The sequence below is a fragment of the Myzus persicae genome, unplaced genomic scaffold (genome assembly GCF_001856785.1).
Source record: "Myzus persicae strain clone G006 unplaced genomic scaffold, MPER_G0061.0, whole genome shotgun sequence".
In the NCBI taxonomy this organism is placed as follows: Eukaryota; Metazoa; Arthropoda; class Insecta; order Hemiptera; family Aphididae; genus Myzus; species Myzus persicae.
Genome location: NW_019104341.1, coordinates 42,084 through 53,593, shown reverse-complemented (window position 1 = coordinate 53,593; position 11,510 = coordinate 42,084). Strand labels below are relative to the sequence as shown.

Below are 11,510 nucleotides of genomic sequence, written 5' to 3'. Positions count from 1 at the left end.
ACGAAAAACAAACGATTCTGTTACCAGCTTACCATTAACACGGTATTTGTGCACAGAGCTGCTGATAATTGACAAATTTGATAACGAAAATTCGTTATTTTCATTTCTTTATTATTATTTATTTTCATGTATCTTTTCTATTACAACTCTGTAGTCTGTTGTCGTCAGTTTTCAGCTATCTCACTCAACACTACATTGTTGTCATCAGTCGATTCGCGCCTTTACGTTTGAGTGATTGACTTTGTTATTTGATAGCTGTTGCAGGGTTGGAAGTTGTAACTTTGTATGTTTCTGTTGGAACTGTGAACCCCAAATCTGAATACTCTTTCAACAACTTCAACACTTGATTTTACTAGGAAAAAACAATCATTTTAATGGTGAATGTACCATATTGCCACAAAATAACCATGACAGTCGTGATTACTACTGCTTATTTATCTAGTATTTAAATTGTTTTATTCCATATCTGTACCTATTATAAATTGTAGCAAAATTCACAATGAGTGGTCAAGAAGAGGAATATTACTATGACCGTAGTATGTTTTTCAAAGAATTGTCGCAGAGTATTGGTAAGTTTTATCTAGATTTAGATACTACCTAACTTAAAATGCAACTATTTATTTTATTTTTACTTTCACTTGATGATGTTATAAATATAATTCATTTAAAGTAATTGGTACTTACAAGTTTTACAAGTATATCCTACATAGAGTACATTTGGAAAATTTTTTGTTCAATACTAAGTCTAAGTGACTTCTTTTTCTTGTTCCTTGTCATCAATATAACATTTATCTTGTGTAAGTATTTTATAATTGGTAATTGCTTATTCATTTACTTTTTTGTAATTATTTTAGAAAGAAACAAGTTATCAACTAATGTATTATTTAGTAACTATCTAAATGATTTTAAAGATATCGTCCAACATAATGGATTAGTTCATGAAGAGTTGAATACTGTTTGTCAAATATTGTGTACTGTTGATTTAAGTAAGTACACAGTATTATAACTGTATCATAAATGTATTATTATTATTATTTTTTATTTTTTTATTTATTATAACTTCTAGCATTAACTTTTATAGCTCAACAATAAAATTGTCAACCATATTATTTAAAAAAAAAAACAGGTTATAACAGTCTGAAGACTGAAATATTACATATAACATTATAAGCAGAATTTAAGAAAATAAATAAAAACAAGATTAGTTATTAAAACAAGATGTACATATTTAAAAAAATAATTCAAATAGATCTTTGATAAAATAATTAGGAGATTATTTTTTCAGTATATAAATGATTAATGAGAAAAAAATAGGTAGTAGTACAGAATAAGATTATGATGATGGAGTGTTAAAAACAAATTACGAAATTATAAAAATTTGGGCAATAAGTGTTTTTAGAGTTTAGAAGTGAAGAAAGAAAGAGAAAATTTGACTTATAAAAAAATGTAGAGTTGTAATTAAATGTGAAAGATTGTTGGAAGTTATGTTTTGTGTGCGAATTTTAGTTGTTGGTAGTTTCTGTGAATGTTGTGGGTTGAGTATGGGGATCAGGGAACTTTGAATTAGTTTTCTTGCTTGCAGACTTGAATGTTGGACACTCTTTAAAGTTGTCAGTGTACAATAACTCCTGTCCCATTGAGCAGGACTGTTATGGTTTTTGGTGTAACCTCTACAAAGAATAGTGGACATTTATTTTTGGTTGTACCATTGTATACGTGTTTGCTTGAATGTCCTAGTTTAGCCAGAGCTGTACTAATGTCAGTAATTAAGGTGGATTGATGGTAGGTTTCTTATGATGAACCTGTATGTGTGTAGATGGTATAAATTATGAATGGAAACTAGTGTCTTCTATAAGTCATCCATATTTATTTTATTGTAATTAAAGTGTTCCTGTGGTTGTACAGTGATATATGATGACAAAGACTTACATCTATAACCATTTGGGTTAGTGAGTTTTGTTAAGTTGGTGTTGAATGCGGAGAAGTTAGATATATTTGTTATATATATGTTACGGGCAATGTAAACCACAATTTTTTTTTTTAACCAACTAATATTATTTTTTATTATCATTATGAATTATAATCATAACCTATTTATAGTATTGATTTTTTTTAAAAACAATCATTATTCATTTTATTCATGTACCATAATATTACAAATATTTTGATGGAATAACAAAAAAAAATTAATAAGTATCATTTTATTTTTATGCTAAATTATAATTTCATTATTACCTATTTACTTGAACAAGATTTAGAATCATGGCACTTGGAATTACATAGTCTGTCTGCTTTTCTAAACTTGATTTTTAAATAGGTAGTACGATAAGGAACAAAAATAATTTTGCACACAGTGTTTCAAAAAATGCATAGTTTATTGTATTATGATACATGATTTAAATTAATAATGATTGTTTAAAAAAAAAAATCAATTCTATAAATAGGTAATAATAATAAAAAATAATATTAGTTGGTTAAAAAAATGTATGGTTCACATTGCCCGGGCAGGACCACATTGCCTGTAACATAATATATACTATATAGATGAGGTCAGTAGCTCCGTGTCATGACCCAATGTTAGGTAGGTCGTCGAGTATTCCATAAAGTTGATTAAGGGCTTGGAAATTACATTGTCACTGATATTATCGGAAGAAAAACCACCGAACAGAAGTTATTCTGTGATATAATGGTTAAGAGACATAAAAACTTTAGTTTTTTTGTCATTTTTACTAGGTAAAGTTAACGAGGTTGACAGATTTTGTTTCGTAGTTAACACATAAGACACTATATGTCGAACGAGGCCAGTTTTTCTGAACATTGTTCTTCAATATGATGTCATTAATTGAAGCAGGTACATATATTTGTTCATAAACATTAATGAGCCAGAACAATGTGTGTTCATGTTGAACGTTAAGGCTAAAGTGGATAAATAAATTATATAAAATATATAAATGTATATACTTAATTAAAATATTGATAAATTGTTATTGTTTAGTAATAATTTGAAATAAATAGATAAAGTTTAAGAATTTTAACTAGTAGGTACTTTTATAACTGATGGCATTATTTTAGGTGTACAAAATTTTAGACGAATACTCTTAACACTAGTACCAGAAGAACCATCAATTCCCCATGATATTTGTGAAGAACTTATAGTTTGGGCTTTGTCAGCTTATCGGCAAAGTGTTAACGATGCAACAAAAGCTCAATACATATTATACTGGTTACTTTGTGAGTATTAAACTATATTATATGTATATATATATATATAAATTATAAATCATTATTGCCAGGTTCCACGAACAATCACTAAAAATTTAAGGAATCAATAGTTAGCTAATGGTTCTTTAAACATGATTAAGTGGCCCATAATTGGTCCATTAAATTAATATATTTTTCATGCAACCTGGCTTAAGTGTTTTTAATATACGCTATTTTTTTTAATATAATATATTCATATTGTATTATAAATTATTGATGTTTCAAATTTTTTCAATTTTTGTACTAAAATAAATTTTATATTATTTTGCAATTGTATAGACGTGGTTGAAGAAAAATTAACTAATATGGATATAATTGATAAGTATTATAAAGTCTTATTTCATCTTTGTAATTATCAAAATTTAAATTTAGTGAGTAAATATTTATAATATTATTATTATTAAAACATGTAATGAGATGTATTTGATTATAATTTAATTGTTCTAGTGTCAACCAGTAGCTGGTATTATTTATTGTTTAACAAAATCTGATGATGTTCAAAAATGGATGATAACATGCTGTAAGAATATTATAGAGAGTTCTAAATCTGCACCATATCTGAACAAATTACTGACGTAATAATAAACAGTTAAAAACCAATGGTATTTAACTAAATAGTAAATATTTTATTCATTTTTAGTTTCTTTGAAAGTCCTAATTTGATGAACAATACACGGCAAAAGGGACTTTTTGATTGTAACAATGCATTTTGTAAAGAACTTGCTTGTGGTCTACGTAGCGTAAGGAAAGAATTAATGAGTATAAATCCACAGTCTACGCACAATCAACAACTCATAGAATATGTATATTTCTTAAATATATTTTAATTTGAATACAAATTTTTAACTATTTGTATTATTTATTTTATTTTAGGAAAGGAAGTCCTCAGATAAATTTTATAATAAAATTCAGTTTGTGGACATTAATAACAAATTTGAATTTCCAAGGTAAAAAATAACAATATATACTATGTTCATTAAAATATAATGTTTTTCTAGAATTAATTGTCTGTTTTGTAATAATTAACTTTTATTTTTGTTTGTATTTTGTTAACTGAAAATTTAAATTGCAATAATTTTTATATTTTCAGTACTGAAGAATTAGCAAAATCATTCCTAAAAGAATGTTCTTCTAATAACAGTTTGGCACTTTTAGGTAGTGTTAGTGGTTGGTGTAAATTACTTATGAACAATGACAAAGAATTGAATTTGCAACATAGATTTTCAAATAATTTGTATCATAGTCTAGATCAAAGTAATTAAAGTATTGTTTTAACTTTATAAATAATAATTTGTAAAATTTTATTAGTTTTTTTAAGTAATGAAGTTAATGTAAAATCTTCACAAAAATCAAAATTCTTACATGAAATTTTGGAATTTCAAAAATTTGCACATAGAGGTTTGGCAGCAGTAAATATTTTTATATTCCAATACATAATCTCATGGGATGGTATAGAAAATAGTCGTTTAATGTATGAACTTTTCGAATTCTTAACATTCACTTCAGAAGAAGGTTGTATTACTGAGGTATAATTTTAAATTTTATACTTATCAGTTTTATTTTATGTTTAGAATTAAAAACTCGGTTTTTGGAAAAATTGTATGCAATATTTATTACTGGAGATGAATTGATTTATAGAATGGTAATTAATTCCTTGACTAATCTTCTTTGTAATTTGGTAAGTTGAATAATGATTTTATTTTTTAACATTAAGTTTATTATTTCTAAAAGTCATAATTAATACAATATTAATAGTTAATTTAAGGGTTTTAAATAAATTAATTTGATTCTCTTTTTTCAAAATATAGAAAGTAAATGATAAGTTATCTTCTAAAATCTTAAATTTTTATAAATTATCTTGCTTATTTTTATTTCACTCTGTAAATGTTGTGTTATTTCAAATTGCTTTGTTGTTCAAAAATTTTGTTTATCTGATTTTTCCAAAGGTTATGTGGTCTAGTTTATTTGTATATTTTATACTCAAAAACATTCATACCAAACATTTACCAACTTAAGGAATTTTCGATCATCTGTTGTGCATTTTTTTCTCAAATGAATAATATTAAAATTCTTTTATTACTTAGAATTGATTAATAATGTTTATTTAGTATTTTAATTCAAAACAAACTAGAACAAATAAAAACTGTACATTATTTGGTGAAGAATTAAGAGAAGAAACAGAATTTGAAATAGTAAAATGTTTGACAAAATATATATCGCATTGGTGCTCAATATGTATTTATAATTATCCCCAAGAAGCACCGTTAAAACATACAGTTTATACATTTTTTGAAAAAGTAAGTTTTTTTTTAATTAAGAATATAGTGTACTATATGCATGCGTACAAATTAACTCGCTAACTTAAATACTCTTAGGTGTCTGTTTTAGAAAATTTGAATCCAACTATATGGCCTATTTGGACAATTATGCCTCCAAGTGTTTTCTATAACGGTTTAATGTCAGTAAATATATACTGGTTAGATAGATTGTCCAAACTAATGCTGAGGTGTGTAAATTACAACTTGTTAAATGTTTTAATTATTAAATAATACTATACTTGAAGACACTAATGAGAAATAATTTAATTAAACAATGTTATATTTAATACTGTATCATTATACACACAATTGAAAATGAATACTCATTTTAATATCACATTGTTTAAAGAATTTTACTGTAAGATTAAATATAATGTATTAAATTTAATAAATGTCTGTAATACGGAACATTAAAATAAATCTAAAACAATTTAGGCACATAAAAGTTGATACTAGCAGAATTGAGAATATAGCAGAAACTCCATCAATTTTAAAAATGTTACAATTGTTTGACATGTACATGGCAGATTTCTATAATGCTCTGCATACAGGAGTGGTAAGCACAATACATAAAAATACTAAAACAAGTTGATAATATTTTACTGAAAGTATTTTTTCTAGTTGTTTGATAAACGTGAAGAAGGATTTATTTTTAAATATTTGAATCAAGAAGAAGTTGAAAAAGATTTTAAAATAGTGAATTTAAATGTATGCTTTCAAATGGAAAAACATATTGCTCTAGCTCCATATTATATGAATGCTGAACACACAGTGGAGGTAATTTTTTATTAACTATTCAAATACGTCATTGTCCCTTATTTGATTTTATATGAGTATATTTTTTTTACCATCATTAAATTAATTAAATGTGTTTTAAATGTTCAGGATCCGTTGGAGGATTTACTTCGGACAGAAGCTCCAAATTTACACATGCTAATTTTTATGTTGAATCAAAATTTGCAGAATGATACTGGAACTGACGTTTCAACATGTTAATTTATTTTTATACTATGAATAACAAATATTTAAGCAATATTGGTTGTCAGTATTTTGATTAATTTTTTTATAACAATCATTCACAAAAATTAAAATCATTGAAACCATTAATAGGATAATATTTACATATTTTTTTAAAATATATTTGACTTCTTTTTTTTATGAGATATTTGTATAAATAGGGAATGTGATTTTTTTACCAAGCAAAAAATTAAAGTAGGCCAACTGCTCTAATCTTTTTTATATTATTTCATACATCATATGTATTGTGTACACTACACATATTAATTATAAGTTTTTGTTTTACATAAATTAAAAATATAGATTGTTTTTTCATAAATTCTTTATATTTATATTTTTATTAAATATTTTTTAATACCATATTATAATTTTTAAATGTTAAACTATGAAACTTGACTATTAGTCATTGAATTATTAACTAAAATTACAAGATAATATTGATTTGCTTAATTTTTTTAAATAAAAACAATTTTTTGATAATGCACTGGTCCTCTTATTTATGACTTATATACATATGTATCGTCATCTGTAGAAGTCAACCTCTGGTTTTCTTCATTCAAAATCATGAAATATGCTTTTTAATCATAATTTAGGCAAATTCATCCACTTTTTGGCATATTTAAAAATATATTTTAATATTCAAAAATTTCTTACACCCTACTTGGGTCACTAGAACGTCTGTAGATAGAAGACTAGGTTCTATCTACAACCGTGGTCATTGGTAAAGTAAAAAGGATTTTTTTAAAATAAACTTTCATATGTATTTTTGTTCAAATTATATTTGATAAATAATTTTAAACAACAGGAAACACAATTTTTATTTTTTACATCTTATAAGTTTTAATTAATACATTAATTGCTTTTTAATTTTCCTAATTATTAGCCAGACTTATTAATTGGTTCCTCGCAAAGTCTTGCACACTATCTGCAAGGCACCAACAGGGGCAAATTATAAAACATTTTTTTACTATATGAACTCCATACAGTAAAGCGCCAACCTTGCAGCTGGGTGAAGTATTAGACTAGCCTCTGAATAATTTGAAGTTTGTGCCACTGTTTAAAATTATTAATTAATCACTTATATAGGTGGTCTGGGGAGGGGGGCATATAGTCCCCTGCTCTCCTAAAGTCTGAAACGTCCATCTGTTCCACTCACAATTTTTTGGATAAGTACCTACCAATTGCTAAGCATATCTTTAAAAGGATTTAAAGTAGGTACCTATCTTTACAGTTTATTTTAAATTGTATAGAATATATTCAAGCTGCAGAAGACGTGTGCACCTAGCTATTGCAACCAACACATCGCCAAATTGAAACAACTCACTTTACCTGCTGCCAATCGTAACACAGTGGGACACTAATCTAATTGCAGTTATCTCAATTTAATCCTTGATTAGTAAAATAGCTACATCTAGTATTCACAGTATATATCATGCATATAAAATAATTTTAAATCATTCCAGGACATAGATACCTATCTAACTAAAAAAAAAAACATTTAGTACTTACCTACTTACCTTTGTTCTTAAGTTATAATAAAATAAATGTTGTTTTGCAAAAAAATGTTTGTTTTCCCTTCATATTTCATAAGCTTTTCCAGATTTTTTTGAAAATTATAGGAAATTTTCACAAAAGTACCTACCAATTAGATCAAATTTGCTTCCAGAGTCAAGAAATTACACTTTTGAGTTGAAATCAAAGCACTTTTTCTAATGTAAATCAAGAAAACTAAATCACACACACAAAATAATAAAATAATAAAAATGTAAAATCAGTACTTTCATTTATGATCAATCTCTTTGTTCAGAATTTAAACTCTAGAGTAACGCAATATAAAATATTACCTAATGAATACTTTTGTAGAATACATGTGGCTGTTTAGTGGTTTACTTTTTAAAACAAATAATTGTTTAACTTTTTAACTATATAATTTTGAAATAAACAAATTGTACACCTAACTAAGAATTTTCATAAATAATTTAATGCAATAAAAAAATCATTTTTGGAAGGTATTGGGAGTAATTTCCTCAATGTGGCATACTTCAGATAACGATTCTTAAAATCAAAATTAATTTGAACTCAATTTACTTTTAGGTAGATAGGTAGGTAGGTACCTATATTTTATTGCATGTATACCTATCGTTTTAAATTTGGGCTATCCCCATCATTGCCACCACATCATATTCTTAACTTTAGCTAGGTTAGTGGCTGCACCACTGCTCAGGTATTGTCCATTTTGATAATTATTTAAGTTCACATTATCACATCTCAAACATAGGTAGTTAGTCATTGATGTTCCATAGTAGATTAGGTATCTTCTATATATTATATACACCTAATTAAAATTTTTAATACATTCACAAGTTTAAGATGAACCAGAATAAAATCAACTCAAACTAAAAACAATATTATTTTGTAGTTGGTCGGTTTTGGTTACTTTAAAATTATTAAAGGTACATATTAAATACCTATGAAATATGTATACTCATAACCTCGATTAAGGAGGAGGAATGGACCAGGGCCCACAATATATACTGGACAATAGTGGGCCTCTGGTGGGTAGTATCTGTATGGTTATGGATATATTATTATTAGTTGGCCCGGGCCCAAAATTATCTTAATCACGGCTTGGTATACCTGCCTACTCATTATTTATTAATTATTACTGGTTATTTATTCTTTAATGAAAACATCATTTCGAATTCGCATTCATCCAAAATGAATAATAAATATATAACGTTATTCGTTATACTTATCGATTTTGTGCACGTTTAGTTATTAAGTAGTCACCTATTTTCTATTATAGGTATTTTCAAACCTAAATCTGATTTATATATTTTCATATAAAGAATTTCAGGTGCAGGTTAGGTTAGTAAAAACTTCAATTGAAAAATAATCATGGAATTTAAATATAGTTACTTAACAGTGTTTCATTAAAATATGACAACACTCAACAGTGCATAAAGAGTTCATAGGATAGATGAACATTATAATTGTTCAACCTATCAAAGTGCAATATGATCAATCAGGAAGTAATAATGTTCGATATTTTTAAATTATTATATATTATATACGATATAAAGTAAAATAGTATTATTAAATATTTTTAGGTACAACGTAAATACTGTTAACTTAAAATAAATGTATAAAAATACTGTTTAAATTGAACATACATTGCCGTAAAAAAAAAAAAAAAATGATGTAGGTAGTATAAAGATAACACCAAGTCATAATATTTAGCAGTAGTTTAAAAAATAAAAACAGTCTTTACAAGACAATCTTTAGCAAAAATGACACAAAAGTGTCGACAAATAATTTTAGCTTAATCGTTAGTGCCTATTCTACTTATATAATAATATATTTACATCCCACATATTGTAACGTCATAAATTATTACTATAATAATATCTAATCCACTTCGTTGGTAAATTGGGATAGGTATAGAGTGGTATTTTGTAGCCAATTGCTAATTGTTTTGAAATTTCTTTCCATCCAATTTACGTTTGCTTCTGCATTTTCAATCGATTGCAATACGCTTCTTCTGGCCGAACCCAAATGATCGTATTCGTCCTTGTAAAACTGCCACAGCTGAAATCAATTTCGCGATTCATATTAAATTATAGACTAGGTAATTGTGAAGTTTAAAGTCGTTCGACATTTTATCCGCAATTTAATATTAATATCATTTTTCTATATCGTCGTACTTGGATCAGGTCGTTTTTAGTATTGAAATGGTACGTGGCCGATTTAATGATCTCGCTCATTGTAGAAAAACCAGCAGCAAAACTAAACAGATATAAGTACACAAGTATAATAATGATATAATCAATTTGATTATTAACACGTTGACGCTACTGTTATAGCAGTCATAATCAAATAAGTAGCAGGTACCTAATATGAAGATGACCAGGCCACCAGGGGCGTTCTCACGGGGGGGGGGGGGGAGTAAGGGTGTCTCATCTCTTTGGCTTATTATTGTCATATAAAGCAATGAACGTTTATGTATAATGTATACATTATTATAACGTATGGTCTCAGAATAATCAAAAATTCATATCCCTCCCCCCTTTTAAAAAAGCTGAGCATGCCGTTGACGATGACTACGCTGCTATAACAGTTAGGTACATTTTAAAAGTCGTAAAATGATATAACTGCTAAAGCAGTTGTGTTTCTCATAATATGGCTTCACCACATTTGAAATTATCTAGTTTTTTATTTTGACTTCTCATCATAGGAAGTAACAATTTGGGCAAAAAAAATTAATTTATATATTCTAAAAAATCTCTAAACACTCAGAGCACACAATCGGAGTGACTACAAATTAATTATAGTCATATACATAACTACTTTAGCATTCATGTCCGTCAACGTTTAATATTTACCGTTTAGGCCAAATATAGGTGTTAAAAACAGTAATAATTGTTGAGATAGGTACTTACGTCGATTTGAGATTGCGCCAGTTGTCACGCACATAATTCCAAGCCACTTCTTGACCGGCCACTTTATTGGTCAAAGCGTAGAATACTTTGCTAATGTCTTGATTCCTAATGGAAGAATTGTTTTGCAAGGCATAACTGAGAAATCTGCAACAAGACATTTTTAACCGTCAGTTTTATATTATATTATAATATATAATATGGTTGCCACGAAATATTATATTATTTATCATACGACGAACTGTGCAGAATACGCTGATTATTTTGTTTATTACCGAATAATTTGTAATATTTACATTTCACAATAATTATTATGTGTATAACTTACCAAAAGTAAAAATAAAAATAAAAATTTTTCATTCGTTTATTATAATTTATAAGTAACATACCTACCTACTATACTGTAGATATTTTTCCTCTGCGAAGAAAATTGAGGAATTATAGATGTTATGTTTTTTGGTGTATAGTGCAGTGGAAA

At 26.7% G+C, this 11,510-nt stretch overlaps 2 protein-coding genes across 5 annotated transcripts in view; one reads left to right on the top strand and one right to left on the bottom strand.

Annotated features, from left to right (window-relative positions):
- Positions 1-98: 98 nt before the first annotated feature.
- On the top strand, positions 99-6,668 carry LOC111041318. Its single transcript, XM_022325538.1, has 15 exons — positions 99-569; positions 855-986; positions 3,073-3,231; positions 3,541-3,632; positions 3,709-3,836; positions 3,902-4,064; positions 4,135-4,208; positions 4,352-4,515; positions 4,570-4,773; positions 4,833-4,939; positions 5,370-5,558; positions 5,637-5,767; positions 6,015-6,135; positions 6,201-6,356; positions 6,465-6,668. The coding sequence occupies exons 1-15, from the start codon at positions 500-502 to the stop codon at positions 6,573-6,575; spliced, it is 2,001 nt and encodes a 666-aa protein (XP_022181230.1). The 5' UTR covers positions 99-499; the 3' UTR covers positions 6,576-6,668.
- A 2,896-nt stretch (positions 6,669-9,564) lies between these two features.
- Positions 9,565-11,510, bottom strand: part of LOC111041315 (aminopeptidase N-like) — a 29,478-nt gene continuing 27,532 nt past the window's right edge. For 2 of the 4 annotated variants that reach the window (XM_022325537.1, XM_022325535.1), the window contains exons 14-16: positions 11,036-11,179; positions 10,301-10,382; positions 9,565-10,184 (exon numbers count right to left, since the gene is read on the bottom strand). In XM_022325537.1, coding sequence (XP_022181229.1) covers positions 10,005-10,184; positions 10,301-10,382; positions 11,036-11,179 — 406 coding nt within the window. In that variant the 3' untranslated portion in view covers positions 9,565-10,004. The remainder of the gene's footprint in view (positions 10,185-10,300; positions 10,383-11,035; positions 11,180-11,510) is intronic. The other 2 variants (XM_022325534.1, XM_022325533.1) reach the window with 1 other exon arrangement.